At 35.8% G+C, this 26,326-nt stretch overlaps 1 protein-coding gene and 4 non-coding genes across 5 annotated transcripts in view; 4 read left to right on the forward strand and 1 right to left on the reverse strand.

Annotated features, from left to right (window-relative positions):
• Positions 1-22,557, reverse strand: part of LOC135078113 (dopamine D2-like receptor) — a 181,140-nt gene extending 158,583 nt beyond the window's left edge. The window contains exon 1 of the mRNA XM_063972689.1: positions 21,887-22,557. Coding sequence (XP_063828759.1) covers positions 21,887-22,489 — 603 coding nt within the window. The 5' untranslated portion in view covers positions 22,490-22,557. The remainder of the gene's footprint in view (positions 1-21,886) is intronic.
• On the forward strand, positions 1,067-1,138 carry Trnap-agg (transfer RNA proline (anticodon AGG)). Its single transcript has one exon. It is a non-coding gene; the product is annotated as a tRNA-Pro (tRNA).
• Trnap-agg (transfer RNA proline (anticodon AGG)) lies at positions 2,908-2,979 on the forward strand. Its single transcript has one exon. It is a non-coding gene; the product is annotated as a tRNA-Pro (tRNA).
• Trnap-agg (transfer RNA proline (anticodon AGG)) lies at positions 3,379-3,450 on the forward strand. The gene has a single exon. It is a non-coding gene; the product is annotated as a tRNA-Pro (tRNA).
• Trnap-agg (transfer RNA proline (anticodon AGG)) lies at positions 4,341-4,412 on the forward strand. Its single transcript has one exon. It is a non-coding gene; the product is annotated as a tRNA-Pro (tRNA).
• Positions 22,558-26,326: the final 3,769 nt, after the last annotated feature.

A 26,326-nucleotide genomic window follows, 5' to 3' on the forward strand; every position in this document is an offset into this window, starting at 1 on the left:
TATTTTTTCCAGTTTCACATCAAAATATTTTATAAGATTCCCCAGGGACGAATTTGGTCTTCTTCACTAGGATTTTTTTGTATAAGTACTTAGCTTTCACTTAATGGGTTTTTATTGGCGCTCCAGCTTTAGGTTCTGGCTTCAAAGGAGTTGCAGCAGGCAGGAGGTGGGAATAGTCCTTTAACGTTATTAATTATTATTTTGTTAGGCATTTTGACTATGATAACCCTTTTCAATCAAAAGTACGCATCTCGTGACTGATTGATTGTTTTCAAAATAACGAGGTTAAGCTGTGGTTTGATTGCCGGCGGGGAAGAAATCAAACAGCCCAATAAGTTGGCACGTGCTCTGAATACAGTATTGTTGTCCGGACAATTGTTTCGGTTGTTTATCATTGATTAGAAATACTGTGCCAAAATGCTTTCACGTAGTAAATAACTGATTTCACTTGTAATATTTTTTCATGTTATTTGGGGCAGTCACAATAGTCAAGACAGACGTTTGTAAGTTTCAGTAAAATTAAGATTAATACAGTTGAAATTATTGATTAGGTAAATCAATATTAATTATATAAATAACTAGCTTTCCGCCCGCGGCTTCGCCCGCATGGAATTTCGTTTGTTAAATTTTCCTGAATTTTCTTTGCTATAAACCTCACGGAGCCCGAGACCTTTCCAACGAATGCAAAACCGTGGAAATCGGTTCTTGCGTTCTGGAGTTATAGCGTCAGGAAGGAAAACCCGACTTATTTTTATATAGTAGATTATATTAGAAAAAAGGAAAGTCTCATTGGACGTGTATGTGACTATGAATGGTTGCCAGAACATCTGATTTTTGTAGCAAACATAGCACCAATAGGTAACCAATGTGCATAATAAGCTTATTCAGAAACTACTTTACTATGCCGCAGTATTTCTTGATATATCCGTATTTACGCCATACCACTGGACAAAATAATATATATTTTTATCGCAGATAGACAAGCCCCAGCTTTACTTTCCATCTGATACCATTTGTACGTACCAAACATTGAACCGAGCTTTCAATTTTAACAGTATCTTCAACCGGCTCGTTGGTCTAGGGGTATGATTTTCGCTTAGGGTGCGAGAGGTCCCGGGTTCAAATCCCGGACGAGCCCAATCTCTTTTTTTTTTCAGATACTTTTAATGAGACAAAGAGTGTAGCATTCACTCGCGCGAAAATAAAAAAAGAAGTGGTTATTTTTGACTCAGAAGTTTGTATTGCTTAAAGTCAATATGAGGAAAATTATTTAAATGTATTTGTGTTCTCTGTAGCTACGAACCGTAGCCTACGAGTGCTACACAGCTATGCTACTAGCAGGGGTGACTATTTTCACCATATTTCATAACACAAATAGGACGGACGATAGCGATCGCACTCTAGTAATTTTACTATGGTGACCAAATAACAGATCCTACTTAGTACCTACAAAAATGTATTATGTACAATTATGTTTTAATTTAATTAAGTACTAAAGGCATGCTTTCTCTAGCAGGAAGATTATCAACCTAGTCAGGGTAAAAGATAAAACACTTCACGATTACGAGTATAAAATTTTCTAATGTTTACTATACATAGGCTAAATTGCACTACCTAACTTTGACCGTACCTATAACGTTAACCGGTGCTTTTGTATGGAGTTTGATAGATTTTTGACGTTTATCAAAGTTAAAGTAAGATGGTGAAACCCAGCCTTAGACTAAATTGCACCATCTTACCTTATACAGTAACTATAACAATAAAATCGGTGATTTTGTATGGAATTTGACAGGTTTTTGAAGTTTGTTGAGTCAAAGTAAGTTTTGTAGCAATTATTGTAGCTGCCAAAGCTAGTCTGGTACCGGTCATAATATAGCCATAGCTTCACAATAATACCTGATCCTAATTTAGCATTCCAAGTCACAAGAAAACAAACTTAAGTTATCTAATGCAACTATCTTGGTAACCATCAGAATGCAAGCTGCTTCAAAGGCACACAACAAAGTGTGGCACACAAGGAGCGTTTTGCATTGCAAATTATTTCGCACCAGTCCATTATAGGCTTAGAGCCAGTGTCCGAGCTTATATTGTTTCAAGAGCAAACTTTCGCGTCTTCTTGGCGTTGTTTAAACGAATTTTCTGTTAGATTGCAAGGTGTTTCAGGGAAAATTGCTTTATAAAAGTTGACTTTTTTACTCTTAAAGTAAAATGACGTACTACCGTACCGTATGTTATGATACACCAGCGAATAATTGTTTTTTGACACTTTACGGTAAAAGAACATAACGCGTAGGTAATCTAAAAGTGAATTATTATGTTTCATGATTTCATAAAATACAGACAAACTAACTAAGTAATATTTCGGAAAATTGTGTGTGTTATTAAGACAATGTATCATGTGGTAAATAAAAATAAAATAAGTACGTTGTATCTCTTGGCCTACAAATTGAGGTCTCAGTAGCCATAGGCCAGTGCAAGATTCGATTTGCGTATCGAACTATTTACGGCTTTGAGCAGAGGATTGCAAAATTCTGATGGTGCAGTCTTTTGTTTTCTTCTCGGGAGTTATAGAGTTTACGAGTAAATTAATTGCAAGATCCTAGGACTTGGTTAATTTTAAGTTTTAATTAATATCTACTACCTTAACAGGAACTTAACGGCTAAGCAGAAGATTGTTTAGGACCTCTTTCTTCAGAGGTTAAATGTATAAGATGTGTTCAATGGAAATGGGAGCTTAATCACCTCTTAATATCTTTATGCATATTATAATATTTATAATGTCTTATTATATCTTTATCTTTGTACGACAGTATGGTTTAAGGCCTCAGCAAGCCTTTCACTTTTTATCGCTATGATTACACAATCACAAGCAGCATGAGCTATATAAATAATCTTCGTTGTTCAACCGGCTCGTTGGTCTAGGGGTATGATTTTCGCTTAGGGTGCGAGAGGTCCCGGGTTCAAATCCCGGACGAGCCCAACCTCTTTTTTTTGGATTGAAAGAAAGAACAAAATATTGCGTAGTTAATGAAGTCAAGAGTGACTGAGCATTATATTATCTTCTGGCCTTTATATTGACAAATTATAATGGAGAGAAAATATCTCATGTTTTTGCTTACTTGCGAGCGAGCTCCTAGGATTATTTAAAAAATTTAAACCTACCTAGTTACTTGTTTATCTTAAAACATACGCCCTACGAAGATTATATAGAACTAATTAATTTATTTTAGTCTAGCGATAGCCCAAAAGCGCAGAGTCTTAGCAAGTCTTACTATTTGTTATAACTTTATGTAGTTACGTCAATAATAATTGTATCTGGTTTATGATTACACAATCACCTGCAGCATAAGCTGTATAAATAATCTATGTTGTACAACCGGCTCGTTGGTCTAGGGGTATGATTTTCGCTTAGGGTGCGAGAGGTCCCGGGTTCAAATCCCGGACGAGCCCAGTCTCTTTTTTGGATTCGTATTTAATAAGATAAAACGACGATTGCATTTGGGTGAATGAGCATTGAGCATTTACGGGACTATACCCACCTCTCGTTGCCACCACTGCAACTCCTGTGTAGCCAGGATCTACAGCTTGACCGCCACAAAAACCCAACCAATGAAGGTCAAGTTTGTCCCGGGGGAAAGTTAAACTGTCATTAGACCCGCAACGAAATTAATCAGAAGAACATAGGAGGAGTTCGAAATTACGGTTCGACTTCCCTCCATTGCAAAGCGGATGACAGGTGACAAAGGTTTAAAACCTTTAAGAAAAGATTATGCACCACGGACAATAAATGAAGCATTCCATCTCTTGGCCTATAAACTGACGTCTCAGTAGCCAGTGCAAGATTCGATTTGCGTATCGAACTATTCAAGTCTCTGGCAAAGAACGGCAAAATTAAGTTGGTCCCGTAGAGCTCGAGTCTTTTGTTTTTCTTTACTCAGGCACTATCGAGTTTACTATAGGTGGGAGCTCCTAGGAATTGGCTAGTTTAAGTTAAAATACGTACGATCTCTAAACAAGAACAAAACTTTTAAGTGCATAGATTTTAGAACTGTTCTTTGCGCGTGTTCTTTTACGAAGTTTGGAAAATAAGGTAAAATGCAGGTTTATTTTTACAATTAAATACAAGAAAAATTGTCAAGAGACCTTCTCAGTCCATCATTTTCATGCGTATAGGCATTTTGGATTGAGTGAGAGGGATCGCTATATGAAATAATTAAGTAGTTTTGCGTTACCTTTCACTTTGTTGATCGCCTCTTGTAGATAAGCAGTTACTGTTTCTGGTGTTTGATTACATAATCACGTGTAGAATGGACTGTATTGGTTATCATTATTGTATAACCGGCTCGTTGGTCTAGGGGTATGATTTTCGCTTAGGGTGCGAGAGGTCCCGGGTTCAAATCCCGGACGAGCCCAAATACTTTTTTGAGGAAAAAAATCTGAATTTTTGATATTATTCGATGAAATTATTTTAAGGTATATTATACTCTCAATGTTACACATACCTTCATTTTTAACATTGAGATCCCTTTTTCTTCTCAATATAGACAAATAAAAAATTCGGCAAAATTATAAAAAGTCGTATAATATTCATCAAATAAAAATAACAGACCAAATTTTGACTTCTGCTTCAAAGCCAGTTCAGCTTTGAAATAAAATTGATTCTGCAAACAAAAACTGAATGTGTATTAGGGCGAAATTACCATACACGCTCAGGAAGGCATCCACGAGGTTACCCAGATAAAGCAAACAAAACACAATGAGTATAAATCAATTTTATGGAATGCAAACGGCCCGAAATGTGTTGAAAATATCCCACCGGCTTAATGACGGGTTAAAAAAAATGTTTTTTACGCCTGAATACGTCAATAATTTTTGAACTGCAAATACTTTTTCAGGCGCGCGAAATTTACACAGTTTCTAGGCGAACGAATAAGGGTGCTGCGCCACCTTTTTGGATTAATAGAAAAGGTTAGATACTGTCACAAGAACTCGTGGAAAAAAATGTTTTTGTTTTATATTTTGTCAATCAATGTCTGCGAAAATACAAGCGCTTTTTTGATCGGTCGCCACTTAAGGGTATAAAACTATACTTCTGACCTATGTTGTTATAAAAAGAGCTACAATTCTGAGAAAAAAAAAAGTTTGGTGTGCTATTGACTATACTGGGACTCGCTTGAAAAGGGATGGTCACTGGCGCTATTAATTCCGGGAGAGTAGTGGGGTGTATCTAGTGTTTGGTATTTTATCGCTCGCCCTAGTCCAAGCTATATTCACATAAATTCGCACGCGATTTCTTTGTTTTCCACAAAAATACACCCTGTATTTTGAAGTAGGTACAATAAATTTTTGTTGTGCTCTCAAAATTTTTTAAGACACAGACATTTAAGTTGTTTCTAAGGTAAGACATGCATATTTAGATTAACATCAATTTGTTTACTTGTTTACAGTTTTAGACATTGCAGACTTGAACCAATATTTAATTTTCCTATCAGTTTCAGTGCTTCAGAGGATATAGTCTATTCGCGATTTATAAAGTGTACCAGATAAGTTGATACAGATCACGCAATAGAGGAAGAGCAGGCTAATGCCTAATGGAATGATCATTCACAATCAGTCGTCGGAGCGCACCAAGGCGACAACATCAATTCCTGAGGATGCCGCGTGGAGCGCCGAAACGCGTCGAGGTTTTTTGCGCATCGGTGTTGGTACTAACTACATACGATTTCTGGGAGGGCAGGCGGTGCTTCTTGCATTTGCTTGTACCTACTATAACAGTCAGTTTCTTTGCGAGATCGAATCAGAAATGAGGAAATCCGTAAACGAACTAAAGTCGCTGACATAGCCCGACGGATTAGCAAGCTGAAGTGGCAATGGGCAGGGCACATAGTACGCAGAACTGACGGCCGATGGGGCAGCAAGGTTCTGGAATGGAGGCCGCGTACCGGAAGGCGCAGCGCGTCGACAAGGTGGACCGACGACATCGTAAAGGTAGCAGGGAAACGCTGGACACAGGCCGCTACCAATCGATCAACGTGGAAAGCATTAGGGGAGGCCTATGTTCAGCAGTGGACGTCCTATGGCTGACATGATGATGATGATGATGATGATGATGATGATAACAGTCATGGGCGCGGGTAGTGTGGATGGGTACTTGTGCCGGCGTCACTAAGCGGAAATTTTAAGTTAAGTAATTTTATCTTTTTAATAACCATTCACAATCAAACTATCTGCTAAAAAGTTTGTAGTCTGCGTGGGCTCTATGCTCTCATTTATCCCTATTGCTCCCCAATCTAATAAGGTTATTATTATTCCGAATACGTCCTATCACTTGTTCCAGCTCCAAAGGCCACATAGCAGGTTCCGGTGGCTAATGGAAATGATCGCTTCCATTTGTAGTGCCGACTAGCATCGCAATTGAGATCCTTTATCTGATTTATGGACCGGTTTCGTATTGGTTGTGTCTTGCTTGACTCATGGTGTTATATCGGCGATATTATGGTATTGTTGGACATACTTGGCTATTGTTTGAGGTATGGTAAAATGGCGATAATGTTTATTGCTAACAGTAGGTATTATGATAAATAAATAAATATCCTTGGACATTTTTACACTATGCTTCTAGTCACAAACTAAGCAAAGCTTGTAGGTACTATGGGTACTAGACAACGGATATACTTACACATTTTAAACATACTTAAATACTTTTTTTATATTTTTTGTGTGTACATATATACATAGTAACACCCAGACCTGCCACAGAAATTAAAATTCATCATTATAACTTCAATTTCTGCCCGGCTGTGAATCGAACCCGGGACCTTTCGGCATAGTAGTCCGTTTTGAACCACTACACCAATGATAAAAGTGCTAGCCTTTGTTTAGTGTTCGGGTTCGGTTTTAGAAAAAGATTTTTATATTTCGGAAGGAATCTTAGATAGGTATTCATTCCTTTGGCGGAATTAAATGAGTGTTACTTAATTCTTAGACTCTATTAATTACTAGCCATATCATTTAAATTGTTCTGTTGAAAAATAATTAGCCTAAAGTTACGAAGTATTCGTCAAGTGATTCATGAAATTAGTACATACTATTTTGATACAGGTGTTAATTGCTGCTTAAACAAGAAGTTACAGTAGATAACCTACGTAATTGTATAGTTCTTGCAACTCACGAAGGCGAGTGAGCTTTACTTGTGTGTACGTGTACATGCACATAACGATAGTGTAATGTCTATCAAAGCTTTTGGAAAACGAACAGTAGTGAGCCACCATGTAAAGCTCACTCGCCTACGTGAATTCCAACAACTAACAAATTCAAATACAAAACGTTTATTGCATGTCACATTACAATTTATATGTTGTTGCAAAATAGAGGTAGGTATACATGTGACGCCCTGCAAGGGCACAGCAAAACATCAGAGAGAGGGTTAGTATTTATCTATTATTTTATTTAGTAACATTAACAAGCAAGCCTTAAATAGATTGTCAATCTGGTTCTATTATCGTATATTCTATAAAACTAGGTAGTATAAACCCCAAGGATATTAGGGGAGGAACATTATGTGGACCGAAGCCCAAAAATGGATTTTGGTAGGTACTCGAATATCCCTTGGAATATGAATCACGTTCATATTTCATACGGCATTCCACGTCAGCTGAAGTGCGAGGATATTAAATGAGTTGGAAAAAATGGCCTGTTTATTATATTTGGATTCGGTTGATACAACAAAAATAGAAGGAGTTGTTCTATGATTTCCAATACTTTGTAGTACTTGTGCAGGTATTCACAAACATTACTATGAGGTCTCACAGTCGTCGCGTGGACGCACATGGTGACACACAAATCAATCACAGAGCTCTATACAACGCTGTGCGTTCGATTTACGACTTTGCTTAAGCAAGCGTCGTTTGTAAATACGGGCGTTAGTTCTTTATAAGTACTCGTAATAATCCGAAATAACCAATAAAAAGTTTTAATCAATATCTAAATTAGTTTTGTTACTACGCCCCTATAAGTATAAACTGATGTAAGTATTTAAATTATTTTATGTTTAAAAGCAAAAAAAAATATTTTCCAGTTTATACAAGACTAGCTTTCCGCCCGCGGCTTCCCGCGCGTGAAATTTCGTTTGTCACAGATCGTCATAAATTATAGCCTATATGTTATTCTGGATTATGAACAATAATACTGTAAAGTTTCATCAAAATCCGATCAGTGGTTTTTGAGCCTATTCATTACAAACATACAAAAATAGGTAGGTACAAATCTTTCCTCTTTATAATAATATTAGTATTGAAGAGGTAACTAAAAGAAAATAAGGGGAAAAAGCATTATTAGCATAAGCATTAAAGCTAATCATAACACAAAGCCATTTTCACTCGAGATCTTTAAGTATTTCATTGCAAAAGTTGGGCACGTGTCTGAAATCTGAGTATATTCCGTATCATACATTATGCCTAGAACTTTGTTATAATAGTAATTTTCCTAAGTTTTCATTTCTGGCTTCTTGCCTTCAGTCTTTACTGCGATTCAGTAACATGCGTCACTAAGCGGAAATTTTAAGCTACGTAATTTTATCTTTTTAATATGGTACTTGCCTATTAAGTAAACTATTCTCAAACACTTATTATTGTCACTAAATTGTAAAAATTAACCTAATTTAAAATTTTATTGGTTCCTATATAAGTTTCGCTTTTTTGTTTCTAGGTTTCCCCTTTAGCTAACTTATAATACTATTTCTTCTTCTTGTCCTGTCGACAACAAACCTACACAGTGTCAGCTTAAAACTCCGCCACAAGAGTGGCGTGATATGATACTTTACATATTTTAATCAAAAATCATCAAAATTATCTCAGCAGCAGTTGTGAAAAAGTAACTTGCAGGCAGAGCCTATCCGCATTTTAATATAAGTTTGGATGATACTTACATTAATGACGATACTAGAATCCCAAATCGTTGCATGATAAATAATTAACCCACTAGAGCCACTAAGAGCACTCATTAAAAAAGTTCTCTGTCATTATTCTTCATCATTCGTGCTTGAAAATTTAATTATATCTCGTAAAACCCACTCCGCTAATGGCAGCTTGAATAATTTTGAGTTGAGCTTTACGACATTTGCAAGTTTTTGAGCTTTAAAGTTTATAAAGAGCGGCTTTTACCTTAAAAACAACAGGAATTATTAAATGTGTAACTTTCTGCCAATTCTTATTAGGTCATTTTGGAGGAGGTTAAGCTAACAATGTTCATACATAATATAATTGCACAAATGAACAAAAGGTAAACTAACATCACTAATAATTACTAAAGGAGACGTTTTGCACCAGAGACAAGCGATTGATGCAAGAGACCGAGACGGAAGACTGATCCACAGAACATAGAAATTATGTTAGACATAGAAATGTTCTGTGCCATGATCGTTATTCTATATCCTGTCTCTATCTCACTCGTGAACTGATTCTTAAGCATTGCCTAAAGTTAAGAAATGGTCGGGGTCTTCCAAGGGGTCTTCCCTGGGCCTCTTGTCTCTGTCGTGGCCCGAATCGTCGCCTTTAGCAAAAAAATAGTAGGTACTCGTATCGTATTAATTCACGCGAGTAACGCCGCGAGCAAAAGCGAGTCATAAATAATAGTAGAGTGAAAATCAAGGGCATTTTATTAGCATGGTCCCGTAACCGACGCTTCGTCTATCCACAGACACCCGCGAATCTATAAATTCAATATTTTCGATTTCCATCCAACGGAAATAGAGTTTTGTTGTATTCGCCGAGAGTTGATTTCACTTTCAACTGATCCAGTGGTATAGAAATCGAGATTTAATAGCGATATTATTTTAGTATTCTATTCGAAAACAGCTCTTATTCCATGGAATAACTGTGTTATTGAATAAATACAGCTGAGTCCGCAAATTGGACGTGTTTATACCATTAGTCAGTCTATCTATCTGTAATGTTAGACATAGACTGTCTAAAAATAGTATTTTAATAATTTAATAAATTACTACTAAAATTGCGGATGATAAGTACGAGTATTAAGCTAATAAAATAAAAAATTCACTCGTGTACGTACCTACCTCTATTAGGCTTATTCAAAATTATATAGCTAATTTTTTCGAACATTAGTAAGAACTAACTTATTTAGGTATTTGGAGTCCGCGTTGAGTTTTTTCAATTTCAGGCAATTTCACACGGATAAAAAATTACTTCATTGTGCTTACAATATTTTCAATCATGCTTGCTCAAGTACTTTCTAAGTTTTCCATTTCTCTTAAAAAGTAGCGGCAAAAACAAACAAATACATTTGAAAAAAGCTCGCAGGTTACTTACATTAACGACGTTCCCATCCTGATAGCGTTGGGTGACGGGAATTTTCCTTTGAAGACTGTATGTAAAGCCTTTAGCAAATGATATTAAAATTTCACAATGTAATCTCCAGACCTTTGTTTTGTAAGTCGGTAAAAGGTTGGAGTGGACTCGCGTGTGTTTTGAAATACTAGCTTTTAACCGCGGCTTCGTCCGGCCGATATCAAATTTCAACCTTTTCCCTACGGGAGGCACCTATTGATGCCAACTCAAAAGTCACTTTTCGTCGTTTGTTACTCTTTCACGCAAAAACTACTAAACGGATTTTGATGAAACTTTACAGTATTATTGTTTATAACCCAGAATAACATAATTATAGACTATAATTATGACTATCCTGTGACAAAAAAAATTTCACGCGGGTGAAGCCGCGGTCAAAAGCTAGTATTTTGATAAATTAGCTATTCATCGCTCTGCGACAGATTTCACAATTTATTATTAACAAAATTAATTTGTTATTAGTAGTGTCACAGTGTTTCATTAATTTGTCAAATCAAAATCCTAGTCACGTCCCAGTTTCGTTAGACTAATTAATTAAATTTCAAACGATTAGGTGTGTAGTTTGTAGAATTAAGCTATACGGCTTGATTTATATAATTAACAATTTGTATTAAGCTTCAGTCACTATGAAGTCATCTTTAGAGAGAGCCTTAATGACTCTATTTATTTTATTTCATGTGTTCGCGACTTAGTTCTTGGTACTAATGTTGCGAAACAACTGGGTTTTATGTACAAACCCCAAATTAGCAGCTTTAACGTTTAACCAAATTGCCAGAACTTTCAAGTACACTTATGAGCCAGAACGCCAGAGTACTGAGAAAATCTCTAAACGCTGCTTTGTATAATTATCGCGCTTAGTGGCTAGTCCAGAATTTAGAATACAGGGTGATTGGGATACTCGAACTAATCCTTGAAAGGGGTTAGAGGTCATTAGTAACAAATTAAGTCCAGTGAACCAGGGGTCGAAACTGGATGGCTGTGACCGTTCTTCGATTTTTTTGTCACCCTGTAAAAACAAAAAAACATCCGAAACGCTAGTTGTGACGCTAGGCACTGCAACTTTCAATAATTTACTTTAACTTTCACTCAAAGCTGAACTTTTGTACGACCCAAAAACACTCGCAGAATTCCCGTAAAATAGAAAACTCAGCGAATTCAAGATAAATATGTTATCTGCTGACAAAAATGCTGTGCATAGTAAGTAAACATAGTAACAAAACAGCGTGAGATAGCATCAGTTTTATTTTGTTTTAGATTTACTTTATCGCATAGTTAGTCCTCTTTTGCTTATAGGTAGATAGGTATATTTTTATACGAAAGATTTTTTTACTGATTTAGAAAAAAAGATTGAAAAAATATCTGCTTAATTAACAATATTAAATGATAATACATGTATAATATGATTACTTACCTACTCAAAGATTGAACTATCTTATTATCTTCTAAATTATTTAACTTGTCAATCAATTCATCATTTACTCAAGTGACTAGTATCTACATCAATATGTTTTGCATAACATATGCATGTTGTTTCCCAGTTTTCCTTTCTACTGCATAGACGAAAAGTGATTTATAAGCCAAAACAATTTCCCGTCGGCCACATTTTGCAGCGATTATACTTTATCTTCAGCGAAATATTTCCCACTCCTTATCTTTGTAGTGTATTCAACTAAGCGGAGCGAGCACACAGAAGCCAATTAAAAAAGTTTCTCAGTCCCGGAGTCAGTTATGAGCCACGAAGTTGTTGAATGCTCGCCGCGAGTCGTATTGTCGAGTGACAGTTGAGGCACTTTTACAAAGTACTTTCGCAAAGACTTTTATTTACTATTAATGCTTTTCTGTTAAGCACGTTATGCTCTTATCTCAAAATTACAATTTATTTTAATTGAACTACTTACAATGATTTAAAATAAAATAAAATGTTTAAAAGCGCATTTTTTTTGGCTGAACGTTATGCCCATTCTTTTTTAATCTGACGATTAAAAAGGCAGTCATTCTTTGGCCAGTTTAGGTTCAATTAAGCGAAGCGAGCACCCCAATTAAAAAACTTTCTCAGTTTCGGAGTCATTTTGAGGTATGAAGTCGTTGAATGTTAAATCTAGAGACAATATTTTTAATTCATATTATAATTAAAGTGGCGGTGATTCTTCACATCTGAGGATAATTAGGAACGCAAAGTCATGTTTATCTCTTTTAGGTAATTCAGGTTAAAAGTATTAGATTTTTTAAATTTATTTTAGAAAAGAAACGATTTTATACACGTTTTCATAGATTCCCAGTTTGCCTGTTGTACGAGTATAGTCGCTCCACCGCGAATTGCGCTTAGTTCAACACAGGTAATTGGTGTAAGTCAAATTATTTAGCCAACTACTACCAAGATATTTAACTGCACAGTCTTGGCATTTATGTCGTCGTTAGCATAACTGCATACAGCGAATCGCACCTCGTAAAGCTATAAATTACTTCACAGAAATTCGTTTCAATAAAAGCATTCGGATCCAATCGACCTCGTATCTAGTCCATTAATACTCTATTAACATCCAGTAATGAAATTATTCCCTCAGGAAGGCAAGATAAAGTGTTCGAGAGTGCCATGTGTAGCTGGCGCATTAAATTTTAAGTATTCAATTTCCGTCTTTACATGAATGGTTTATGGCCCCTTTTCGCTCATCAAATTGAAATTCCGGAGCACTTGTGTTACGGGAGAAGTCTGAAAACTGGCTCTACATAAAAAAGTAATAAAACTAGTTTATATTAAAAGCATGTTTAGGGTATAAAATATTTATAGACACACTTGTGCCGAACTAAATGATTTAAAGCTGTATCTTGTTTATGGCACCAGTAGTTTTACCAACGAATGCCATCCTTTCAATATAAATAGAAGTCATGATGGAAAATTCATCATTTCAGCCATAGGACGTCCACTGCTGATAATTTAGGCCTCCTCCACCAATGATTTGCATAATGATTTGGTAGCTGCCTGCATCCAGAGGTGGAATTGTGTAAAGCAATCGTTATCATTTGACAGTTCATAACGTACGATTATTCTGTCAAGCGCTTTGTTTAACTGACTTTATCATACGATAAGAACTGTCAAATGATTACGATTGCTTTACACAATTCCACCTCTGATAAAAAATTAATTGAGTCCATTTTTGGTTGACAACAAAAATCTTCCTTGTCTATAAAACCTAACTAAGTTAGGTATACATTTATAATATAAACTTTAATTTCTTCAAATCTTTAATCTAGGCATTTAAGCTTGAACCACACAACGTGTGCAGATCGCCATCGCCGGCGCGATCAAAGGCCAATGACAGGTCGCACGACCCATGACAGTTCACGCGACCTGTCATTTCCCTATGATCGCGCCGGCGATGGCGATCTGCACGCGTTGGTGTGGTTGAAGCATTATGGATAATATAATTATTTTGACCGTTGTTTGATGTTTTGTGTTTTTAGCCGCCACCCACACTTTAGTGTGAAGGCGTGAGGAGGCGGTGGAACAATCATTCAAAACAAATGAAAGATAATACAACAAAAGTTAAATCATCTTAACGAAGTCCTTGACATTTGATTATCCGGGAGCAAAATTATTTATAGAAGTGATTACGTTTAGTACAGGGGTTATTATTTACTCGCTGATCATTTAGCGTGAAATTATTTAAATGAACGAGAGTTATATTTAGGTTAAAATACATGTTATCAACATACGTCTTACATGTTTTTACTAAATAAATATTACAAAATTAGATGTAATTACCTCCATCACATTCTAACATCTCGTATTACTTTGAAAGAATTCAGTAATCTGTTTCTAAATAGATTTTTCTATAGCCTTACTAAAGTATTCTAGACGTATAAGTTCTTAAGAAAATCCTTGTTATATTGGGAGATTGAATAGATTTACCAAAATATAAAATAAACATGATAGATTTTTGTGTTTTACCATAGTTTTACAAAACTTTTATCAATTGAAACCTCTGTCTCTCGCTTATAGAATTTCCATTTCCCTTTGATTGATTGTTGAAAAGGTTCAATTTGTTCTTTTCCACCAATATCAGAAGCTGATATCAACAATTAATTAAATGTTTCAGAGACTTACGCATGTATTCACAAACATTACTATGAGGTCTCATAGTGCGCGTGGACGCACAGGGTGACACATGAACCAATCACAGAGCTCTATTTAACGCTGTGCGTTCTATTTGCTGCTTGACTTAAGCAAGCATCGTTTAGTATTGTCCTTCCTGAAAAATATGCTTCTGCCTTTGTATCTACTAGCCATAGCTCCAAGCGATTTCCCGCACGTCTACAAAATACCCAATTAGCGGAGCAAACCGTTCCATCATGTGCTATCACATGCTTCACCGCGAAATTGTGCTTTACCCCCCCATGACACGTCCCAAAATCGAATAGTCGATAATGAGATTTCAATTATGTAACGTCATCCCGATTCTTCCAATTAAAAATCAGTTTTATCCCAATACCCGTAAGATTGAGGTTAGTTTGGCTATTTGTGTGTTCCGCACACATGGTTTTGTCTGTGGTTGAATGGCACACGTTTCGCGTGTCACAGGTCAACCACGGAATCCACCGTGTGGCAAATTACGGCTACTATAAAATACTGTCGTTAACGCCAATGGCGAATATTCTTGTTATCAACATAAGTATGCAGTATTCGCATACTCAAGGTCTTGGGGAGCAGTAAAAGATTTTATGACGTCACGAATATAGTTTTAGTAGTTTGACTTAAGTAAATTGATGGTCTGGATTAAAGCCGGGTTTTAAAATGCAGTTTGGGTTTAATTAGACCGAATTTAATGTGGCTCTTTTACGTGACTTTAAGTATCAAAATCGTAAAAGAGTATTATAGCAAATCCAAAATCCCCTAAAGCATAACTTGCCTACAATTTCACTCCAGTTGAACATATCTTGGTGCCGGTACCATAATTTTCACATTTTCAAACTTCTGAAATGTTTTTTTTAATCAAACAAATGAGTGGTTAGAAAGTTCGGAGTACCAGAGTGTTGTAAACGGTGCCATAAATTTCAAACACGAATTCTGCTTTTAGCAGAAGTTCCAGAATAATCGGGGACAATAAGACGAAGTTTACCGTTACAGCTCAATTACCAAAACAATTTAAGTGGAACGCGAGTAAAAAATATGCAGATATAATAATAATTAATGTTGTTTTCTTTCACCTTTCATAATACAGTTTAGCTCCAAGGGCCATAGCAGACAAAGCCTTTTTACCCGACTGCGAGGAGGGTTGTGTTTTTAGCATGGGCGATCGGCGATTTTGCGACTGCGTTGATACAGAATCGCGACTTCATGTGTTCGGACGCGTTATTAGAATCGTGTGTTTCAGAGATCCAATCGATGCAACATCGCGACTTCGCGACTTCATGCACTCGGACGCAGTATCGGAACCGCGCGTTTTACCGACTGTGTTCTGTGTCGCTGTTCCGAGCTTCCGAAAAGTTACTCAATCGCCACATTTGGTGGTTACACACACTTGAAAAGTGTGCGGTGTGGAATGTGTGTTCGCTGGATTCAGCGTCTAAAAAGCCGATCGCCCATGCTAAAAGTAGCACATTTACTGTGGCTCTAAAGCACTTAGGTCCGCTGAGCAAAAACATTTGAGCCATAATAATAATTATTATAATGTGCTGGGTTGCTGTATCGGGCGTTATTTAATAGCCTCTACATTACCGTTTACGTGCAAAACGAGTAAAGTATCGGTATTGAACACCGTTATCAAGTTGCTAAGGGATGAAAGGGTTCAAAGAAGACAGCTATGTAAATTTAGTTTTATGTATTCTCGATATGTCCGTTTCTATAATTTTAGATGACTGCTTAGTTTTGATACTAAAGTACAAAGCGGTTGCAGGTTTGGATCACGTGCGGAGGAAATGTTAGATGATGACCACGAGATTTTCGATTCATGTATTATGGATTATTTATCACCCTCTTTCAGTCACTAGTAAACAGTGTGTGTTACGGACCAAAAATATTATATACACGCACCTTGTAAACAGGGAAATATATGTCACTGACTGACTTTACTTGCTTCTGAAGAAGAATCATCACTTACTCATGTCAATTTAGGCCAACACAATAAATTATCAACTTAATAATTTGATCCACTTATCAACTAATTACTGTACTCAAATCATTCTTCCTCCAATAAGCAACATTTTATGGTCAATCAAAACACTTAAGCAACTGTTAATCAGCCCAGATTTAGAAATAAGACTTGAATTGCTCGAAGTTGTGCAATCGTTAAGTTGTTTAAACAGTAAATCGCTTGTACGCCTTTAGAGGGCCATTAGGAGTCCCGCATTCCCTCAAATTGTAGCCTAAGTGCTGTTCCAGTTCAACTTACAGTCTTCCTTCTTTTCTGATGGAATTACTTGAAATACGTCGTTATTAATGGATAGTTAAGTGAAATTTTTACTCAGAAAAAGAGGAAGAGTTTTGTATACAGAATGATTTTCTTATCAGTATCCAACTTTTTTTTTGCTCTATAGAACAATTTAAAAATACAACTTTATCTTAATTATTCTTAACCGCGGTATTTTTCGCGAAAAAAATTTATTGAAAATCTTATTCCCGGGTGCCCATAACTTAATTTTTAAAGGTTAAGGCTTATTTTCGCATACCATTATGTCTATTAAGCTTTGTAGTAAACTGTGTGTACGCATTTTACTAGGAACGAAGCAAATTATCCACGTGAAATATGAAAAAAAAAATGTTTTCTTTACGTAAATCGATTAAGTTACTGATTCTGAGTCGCTCCTAACAATTTGGATACTGATAACAAAATCAGCCTGTATATTTATACAGTAGTATTTACTAGGGCACTATTTTAGTTGTGAGCCTCGACAACATAACGTGTTGTTAGACGACATCTGATACTTTTAATGAAAAGTTTGACATTTTTGACTTGAACCTTATTCAAAACTTTTTATCATTTGATCACGTTTTGTATTATTAACATTGAATTGAAAATTATCTTGACTACAAAAACATGGAATTGACTTGCGGAAATTTTCGCGCAAAGATTTATTATGACTTTCGACGTGGTTAATCAATACAAAACTGAAGCGGTCAGCTAAATTTCACTTTTGGTGATAGAGATCTGTCCTTTACCATTGTAAAACGCTAGTTTAAGAAGTATAATATTGTATGTCATTGGCTCACCAGTGAACTTTGCGAAAGTCGTCCAAAATGACTAATAGTGGCGGAAAACATTGATTTTGTCAGAAAAATGGAAGAGAAACCTCGACATGTGATACATCGTAGGATTGAGATAATCCTAGGCATTAATTCTACTAGCAATAATAAAATATTGTATGACCATATTATGGTTAATACGTTTTTTTCTCGCTGGATGTCACAAAATTTTTCAAACGCTCAATAGGACGCTTGTGTCGTTTAGTCCTTGGAAATGTTTGATAAATACGTTTAAAAAGCTTTAAAAGCCGTTTTTAAAATTGTGACAGTTGACGAATTAAGGATCTATGCATAATGATCCTGAAAATAAACAGCTATCGACTATGGAGGTGTTTTAAGATGAACCAATTCCAACAAAAGTCCCATGCGTTCGGAACACTTTGAAACTTACGGTCGCCTATTTTTCCGAAATATCCGATTATATGACAGAAACGTCACTAGAGAAATTTAAAATGGTTAATATTCTTAATAGTAAACAGCCACTTTTTTTCCAAAAGTCTTCAGTTTAATAAGGGAAACTGACCAGCATAGTCGAATCGCCATTCGTGACGAAAATGTGAGATTTTACACGTCTCGTCAAACAACTGACTATTTGAACACTCAAAATATGAAATAAAAAGGTCCAATGCTACAAAATTCTTGCTTGGAATCTAAACACTTCTCTTGGTACCCATATATTAAAATTAAATGCGTAAACAGCGATTTATGTAGCCAGAAGCAACTAAGAAGAAAGGGCGTCCGCGGAAGACCAGCTTCGTGACTTGCCCTTTTGAGCATGTCACGATAAATGCTGAGCGGGTGCTTATTGGCACAGTTTTTTCTGACCACTTGTTTTAATAGCCTACATATTATGTGTTTTTGTTGTTTTTTTTTTTTTGTATTGTGTCTTTTTTTACTGTGTCAATAAACCTTTTCTATTTCTATTTCTATTTCAACTGTCGGTGCGGTCAAAAACCATGCTTTGGAGGTGCCTCAAGCTGAGTGGAAAAAATGCTATGAAAAGTGTTTCGGACACATTAAAAAGTACATAAATCATGAAAGACAATACCAATAAACGCAATCAATACCTACCATTTTAATAATAAACTAGGTACTTTATTTTCATAGTTAGGCTCACAACTTAAATAGTGTCCCACGTAGTTTTAGTTTATTCCAAATTCACGCTTAATATGAACTTTTTTTAGCCATGCTTATTGCACAGTAAGCTCATAATTATAATACTGTGCTTTTTGTCACTACAGTGGTACAAATAAGTCGACATAAAACTACTAGATACATTTTTTCACTTCTACAATCTTGAACTTAATTAGAACTACATAAAGTTTCTATTTGTCTTGTTTCGTTCGTACAAAAGACGCCACATGAACCTAAATACTGTAGAATCTTATTAAATTGTAACAGGGGCGATTTTTCTATAAACATGACGTTGTTCGATGTGCTGTGTCTCTACGTTCATGGAATACTCATTTCAGTCAAAATGTTTCCATTCAGCTTTATGATTCGACTGCTATACAGGGTGGAATTTTGTAATGCCACCTGAAGGGAAAGTAGTCTTAATACTATAGATAGAAAATTTTACTCAAAGAAAACATTCCTTTATTTTTTTAAAGAAACAGAACTGCAATCAATGATTTATAAAAAAATACCTGCTACACCTGGGAATCGAACCAACTAAAATCTGTTAAAAATTACACCCTGTATTTTTATTGCATCGATCGTTAGGGTTAAGTATAAGGATGAAATCTCTCAAACAAACTTGATATATCAAATGCAAGGGAAACCATGAAATCTTAAATTATTGTTATTATTTACAGAAAACTGTATGGTATGGTGGTAAATTTTCGTAAAATTTTCGAAAATCTATGAATGCAGTTCTCTTTCTTTTCAAAAATAAAGGAATGTTTTCTTTGAGTAAAATTTTCTATCTACAGTATTAAAGGTACTTTCCCTCCAGGTGGCATTACAAAATTCCACCCTGTATTTTATGGTACAATTTTAGTCAATTTGACAAAGCTTCTTATAAGTAAAATACTCCTATAAACGTTAGATCAAAAGGAATTATTACGAAGACGTTTGTGGGGAGATAAAGTTTTCTTTTAGAACATGAATAAAGAAAGTTTTGTAAACGTGAAAGGAATATTGATATGCGATATTTGAACACGATTTCGATAGCCTTTCATAAATTATTTATTTTTATATAGTAGTAAAAATACTTGCGGTTTTATTTTACCACTAGTTTTTACTTCGGCTTTGCTTTCGTAAATTTTCTGTCTATCAGAGATTTTGAACTATTTATGAGCTTTAATTATTTTCAGTATACTGATTATTTACGCAAAATAAAACAGTTTCGCAACCTGTATACATTTGCTTTTACAAAGCCTTTGTTTAAAGTGAGGTTGTCGGTCAGCCGAGTGAAGTTGTAACCGACTTTTTAATAACAGCCAAGGCCCCACAATATAGGGCAAACAAACGGCTCGTAAAGCTTCTAAGCTTCATCTAATCCCGACATCCAGCCAGCTAGATTCAATAAAAACTTCTAAAGCTTCAACCAAACTAAAGCTTCAACCACACCAACGCGTGCAGATCGCCATCAAAGGCTAATGACAGGATGCGCGTCCTATGACTGTTCACGCGACCTGTCATTTCCGTATGATCGCGCCGTGATCGCGCCGGCGATGCGATCTGCACGCGTTGGTGTGGTTAAAGCATAAAGTCTGGTCGCCATCGTTGCACGCCGGCTGATCGCGTATGATCGCGTTGGTTTGGCCGAACCTTAACTGCAGCCGTGGCGATAGCTATGGCGATCAGAAGTCGTGTATGAATTTGTAGCGATGAGTTCACATCGACGCGTCCTGTCATTGGTAGCGTATCCTGTCATTAGCCTATGATCGCTATTGTCGACGCAATCTGCACGCGTTGGATTGGCTGAAGAAATACCTTCAGTGTATCCGAGGAATCCAAAAAATCCAGCACCATAGAGTGTATCTTTTCAGGAAATATAATTTTACTGCAAATATTTTACGGCAAGCCGAAATTCATGAGACACTAAAAGTTTTACGACATTCCCTTGTATCATAGAACATTGGGCTATGAAATAGATCATGCGTGAGAGCAGCAGACAATAACTACCTGTTCAGTTACCTATAGATCATTTCCAATAACGCTAATACATGTACGACAGGAAAAACGAATTCACTATCATCTGCTCCATTCGTTCGTTCGTTTCAGCCGAAAGACGTCCACTGCTGGACAATGGCCTCCCCCAAGGATTTCCACAAAGACCGGTCCTGCGTTATAATATCTGCTCCGTTATAAAAATACAAATATGACACTACAGCTTAGTAAAGAGTAAGGTATGGTATGGTACATACCTAGGGACTATAAGGTCGATTCAAACGTTAGTTAACACACCCACAAGGTGGACGACCTCGTAAAGTAGCAGGAAAGCGCTGGATGCAGGCCGCTACCAAACGGTCATTATGGAAATCCTTAGGGGAGGCCTATGTTTAACAGTGGACGTCCTATGGCTGAAATGATGATAATGATGAAACGTTAGTTAAAGGGCATTGCAATTTTTTATTGTATCTTAGAGCCTCGTTTGCCAGACAACTCAAGGGAAAATATCTTAGCGCCTCAGAACGATGTTAATTTATATAATCCCTTAATTTATACCAAGTTTCATTAAAACCTAAACTCTTTTCTTTCTCCCGTTAATACATTTGCGTCTAACAACCGTTTCTAAAGCACGTAAATCCGGCTTTTGTCCCGTTGTTCTTGTTTAGTGAAACATTGTTAGTATTCCTTGTCTATTTGGGACCAGGCTGAAACTTTCGGCTGCTCCACGACAAAACTCAGTGGTATTTGGATTTTCCATTTGCATGTTTGCTAGCAGTGATTGAAAAGGATAGTAAACAGTAGAAACTAAAACATGCTCACGGTAGAATTATAATTTTCGGGTAGACTAATGAATTTATTTCATGCTGACAAGATAGTTCAAATCAGAAGAATTTTTAGGGAAAGTTTAAGATTTTTCTTTTTTTTCCAAATATTATACCTGCCTATGTGTAACCTATATTCACATGTTTCAATCAACAATCACAGTAAAATACTTTAGAAGAAAATATGATGTAGATATGGTGGAATACAAATTACCTAAAAAACCCGCCTAACAGTCAAAAGATACAGAAGGAAAATATATAAATTTCAGACACTCCAAGCTTTGTATTCATAGTTAAATACTTTTCAATATAAATCTTATTTTTAATTCTTAAAGTTAGGTACTCACCAAATAATAAACTCCAAACGGCATCACCACCACAGCCACTAGTAGATCTGCCACCGCCAAACTCACTATAAAGTAGTTCGTCACAGTCTGCAATGTCCTCTCCCTCACAACACTCATTATTACTAATACATTCCCGAACAGAGTAAAAAAAGGAAATATCAACAACAGCAACGCCCACAAATTATACTCTGGCTCAAGATCCCCTTTGCTAAAGCATGATATATTAAACGTACCATTGATAGTACAATTCGTGTACTCATACACGTCGTTTAAAGCATCTAGAGTTCCATTGTGATCGCTAAATATATCATGACTCGTATTCCCGTAGAAATAATCACTAAAATCCTCTACTAGCATCATATAGTTTCCACTTGTGTTAGTATTTGTAACATTTCTAAAGGTTTTGTGGAACGCTTGCGCTTGTCTGGTCTTAATTACTATTGTATGGTTTTCTTCTAATTTTAGCTCATCGGGTGGCCTTTTCGACGGATATAAGTATGTTGTAGAACTATTGTAAGTTGTTTTATAGTTATATGGCACTTGTGTAGCGTTTACCATTGTTCTACTGTCTAATTTTGTACCGCTATGTGGCGTTTCCGCCATTTTTGTTGTGTGTATGATATTTTTTCATGGTTATAGATTATTTTTCGATTTCATGTCGACTTTCTTCTTTGTCCTTTTATCTCGCTACTCGACATATCTGAAACAAATGAACAGTATTTATTTTATGGGTTATGTGATGTCGAACAACTTGAGTCAATATTTATTTGTTATTGTACACCATTGTGTATTGCGCTTGTTAGTATGATTGGCTGTAGAATAGCAATATAAAACCTCACATAAAAATCAAAGATTGGACTTACAAAAAAATAATTGATTGATAGCAAAAAACAGAAAAGTGAGGCACTAACGAAGTCATCCAAAGATAATGAACCATCCATTAAGTTTTGCCATTGATTGATTGGATGATATTTTAATTGATCTGTATCCCTAAGAGCTACGAAAAGCAATTACGGTTACTTTTCAAGTTTTAATTTTGATGGAACTGCGTGAATCTGGACTTTCTAGTCAAATTTCACGGGCCCTGTAATTTATCAATCAATTAATCACTAAGTTAACTTCAATCATTAGTATTTTAGAGTTGGGTTATTGAAATATGAATAAACTTTTATACGAATTAATTTGACAAAATTTAATATTTTGACAAAAACTGCATGATAATTCAAGTAAACTAGATACGATTTTAAACCAGGAAATTTCAGTTTGTATGACGTATAAAGACTTTTGTTAAGGCTGCCACGAGATACAAGCATGCATAGCTTAGTACAGCAGCCGCTAGGAAATCATGTTATAAATTTCTTTTGGCAAAAATGATTTTTTACTTATTTTTAATCTTCACCAAACTGAACTTTCAAGCTATTAGAAATTTAAATACAAAATCGACTTAAAAAAAAAGCCTCAGCCTATTTCTTTTACTCTTCTAAGTTTTCATTTCAACTTATCATAATCTCATTAAAATCATAAGAATTGTCTCAAAATTCAATAGACGCGCCAATGCCATCATTATGTTAATACGCGCAGAGGACGAATTCCTTTGGAGTTTGATGGACGATATTATGATAATGGGCACCACTCGATCTTGATATACCACAAGGGTCTCTTTGTGAAAAAATTTAAGGCCTCATAATTTTAATGGGTCGGCAGAGACATCTGTAAATAGAATCCAATAAGTTCGCGATAATGAGACTGGTGAACATTCAAAGGCATGAAAATTAGTTCAATGTTAACATCAAATTGAAATTACTTCCAAGCAATAATAAACCTTTTACAGTCCATCACTATGGAATGGCAATTTTCTGCAATGTTTGGACTATAGATTTTTTATTTAATAAATAAACGGTTAAATATTAATTCAAGGAATTTTCTTTGTGTTCGTTTACCGAAACCTACAATTAATATTAATTACAACATAATATTTTCGTAATTTTCCATTAATTTATGACAGATAGTATTTTAATGAAAATTTGGGCTGAGCATTCTTATGCTCAGCTCAAAAAAATACCTTATTAACTACTAGGCACTCTTGTGTGTGTCTAATAGTTAATAAGGTATTTTTTTAAATAAATCACTTTTGCTTATAGTCCTATAACGATAATATCACTAAATCTGAGTTGCACCATCTTATAACTTTAATAAACGTTAAAATAGTGTCAAACTGCATACAAAAACACCGGTTATAGTCATAGTTACGGTTAAAGTTAGATGGTGCAACTCAGCCTTATTGTACTGACACAATCAAACTCCGCCCTCCTCGTCTGCGACACACAAAAAAACCTTCGCACTTTTTTCTTAATGACATTTTAATTATAGTCGTATCCGAAAGAGGGCGCTATCAAAACATCGTTACAGATGCTAACAGTCCCCAGTGGAGATAAGAATGTCTGTCTGTTTGAACTGGCAGATTTATGGTAGGCTTTATTTCTGTTTCCTAACCTGCAGACTGGGACAAAGAAGGGTGACAAAATCGTATATGAAATAAAATAAAAATTGCATGAAAAATATGAAAATGCAATGTTGATTGTTGACCCGTGATCGAGTGGACTGTATTTCTATAATGAGCAGTAGGCCTGGTAGTAATTATGCTCAGCAAGTGTTTATTAAGGAAACTCAGATTTATGGGCTAAACAGTGTATAGTTCCAAAATACTGAACTGTCTTATCCATGACATTGACAGTGGGGCGCCACCGTCATTACCGGATCGCTGCTTCCGATTTTGGCCATGTTGGAAACCATATAGTTGAACGATGGTAGCGCCCCCCTGTCATTGAGTTTGGTGGGTCAGTTCAGCGTGGGTCATCTATATTATACAAGACAGTTTAGAGACAGTAAAAGAGTAAACTTCAAAACCAAAAACAATATCAATAAAAAAGTATTGCTGGCAAAACAGCAACATGTAGAAAAAAGTAGAGTAAGTAGGTATACTATTTTCATGTTGCTCTTAAGGAACCTTAACCTGTATATTATTTTCTTTGCTCTACCTGCTCAATGTGGTAATAATAAATACACTCGACATCAAATAAATCGCACCTCCCGCGACAAGCACTTTAGAACGTATGCATCCCGACTTCCCACCAATATTAGCATCATTTAAAAGCCTAGTTCTAAGCTTCGTTTCATTAAAGAAAAGGTTTTTACCCCAAAAAAGTGTCTTTAGAAGGATCCAGAGTCACTTCTTCAAAAAATAGGTAGTTACGCTTGAGCCAACTTTTATTGCTATAAAACTGTTAAATTGGGATTAATCGCTATCCGTCTGTTAAAGAGGACACGTGAGATCATTACTTGTTTTCATAACCATAAAAATTGGTCTAATTGATCCCAGAGGTGAGCCCCAAGTGAGGTCTTTTTTCAAGTCACATTTATGGTTTATGTTAATCGTTTATTAAGAAATTAAATGTGTTTTTCTTTAAGTTTATTTATTGGGCTTTCAAATAACACCAAAATTGTTGGGGCACCATGATTGTGTCAAATCTTTAAAGTTCACGTCGCGGAAGGTGCGGTTTATTTGATGTTGAGTATATTATAGATGAGTGATGCACACCTCAATAATTGTGCAAAATTCAAGCAATGTAAAAATAATAATATACTTTTTAACGATAAAAAATATGCGACCTAAACCCTATTCCTGGTAGTACGACATTTTCAACTAACTATAATTTAGTTTCCTTGCCAAACTCAAATATATAAATTCATCAAACACTCGTTAGAACACATTAAAAGAACGAACGTCAAACATAATGACACTGTTAATTTCAAAACTTGAAATCTTCTCATTTTAACTTTTCGATTTTCATCTCAAAGTGCCTATAAAAGCGATTACGGCATTCTCTGAGATGAGTCATTACCCGATTCTTGGTCACTTGGGGCGTGGCCTTACTGGGAGCGGAAACTTATATGAACCATAAAATATTTTGTTGTATCGACGACATAAACAATCAAGTCACGGAATCACCGAGAGAAATACATCGTATCTCTAACATGTCCTTTTAAGTTCAAATAAGAAGAATGATTTGATTTTGATTTGAAGGAACATTATAGACTTCCATGTTGGTAGACCTAAAAGTCTTTATGAAAAGTTATAATCTAAAATAAACCTGAGTATTCACTCTGTTCAAATGAAAGACGTCCACTGCTGAACAAACGCCTTCTCAAAGATATTCAGAACAAACTGAGCTGCCCACATTCAATTACCAGTTAATAAAACTAAATTTCACTATGTTAAACCATTCTTCTCATATCCCACCAGAAAATAGGTATCACCATGCCACAAACCGTTACAGACTTCAAATAACCTGCACAGTTCACTGTAATCCAACATCTCCGCTGTTACTCAAGCCGCGGACTATTTCAGAGCTTGTCAATCGGACAGGCGACGATCGGTTG

The sequence above is a fragment of the Ostrinia nubilalis genome, chromosome 14, assembly GCF_963855985.1.
Source record: "Ostrinia nubilalis chromosome 14, ilOstNubi1.1, whole genome shotgun sequence".
Lineage (NCBI taxonomy): Eukaryota > Metazoa > Arthropoda > Insecta > Lepidoptera > Crambidae > Ostrinia > Ostrinia nubilalis.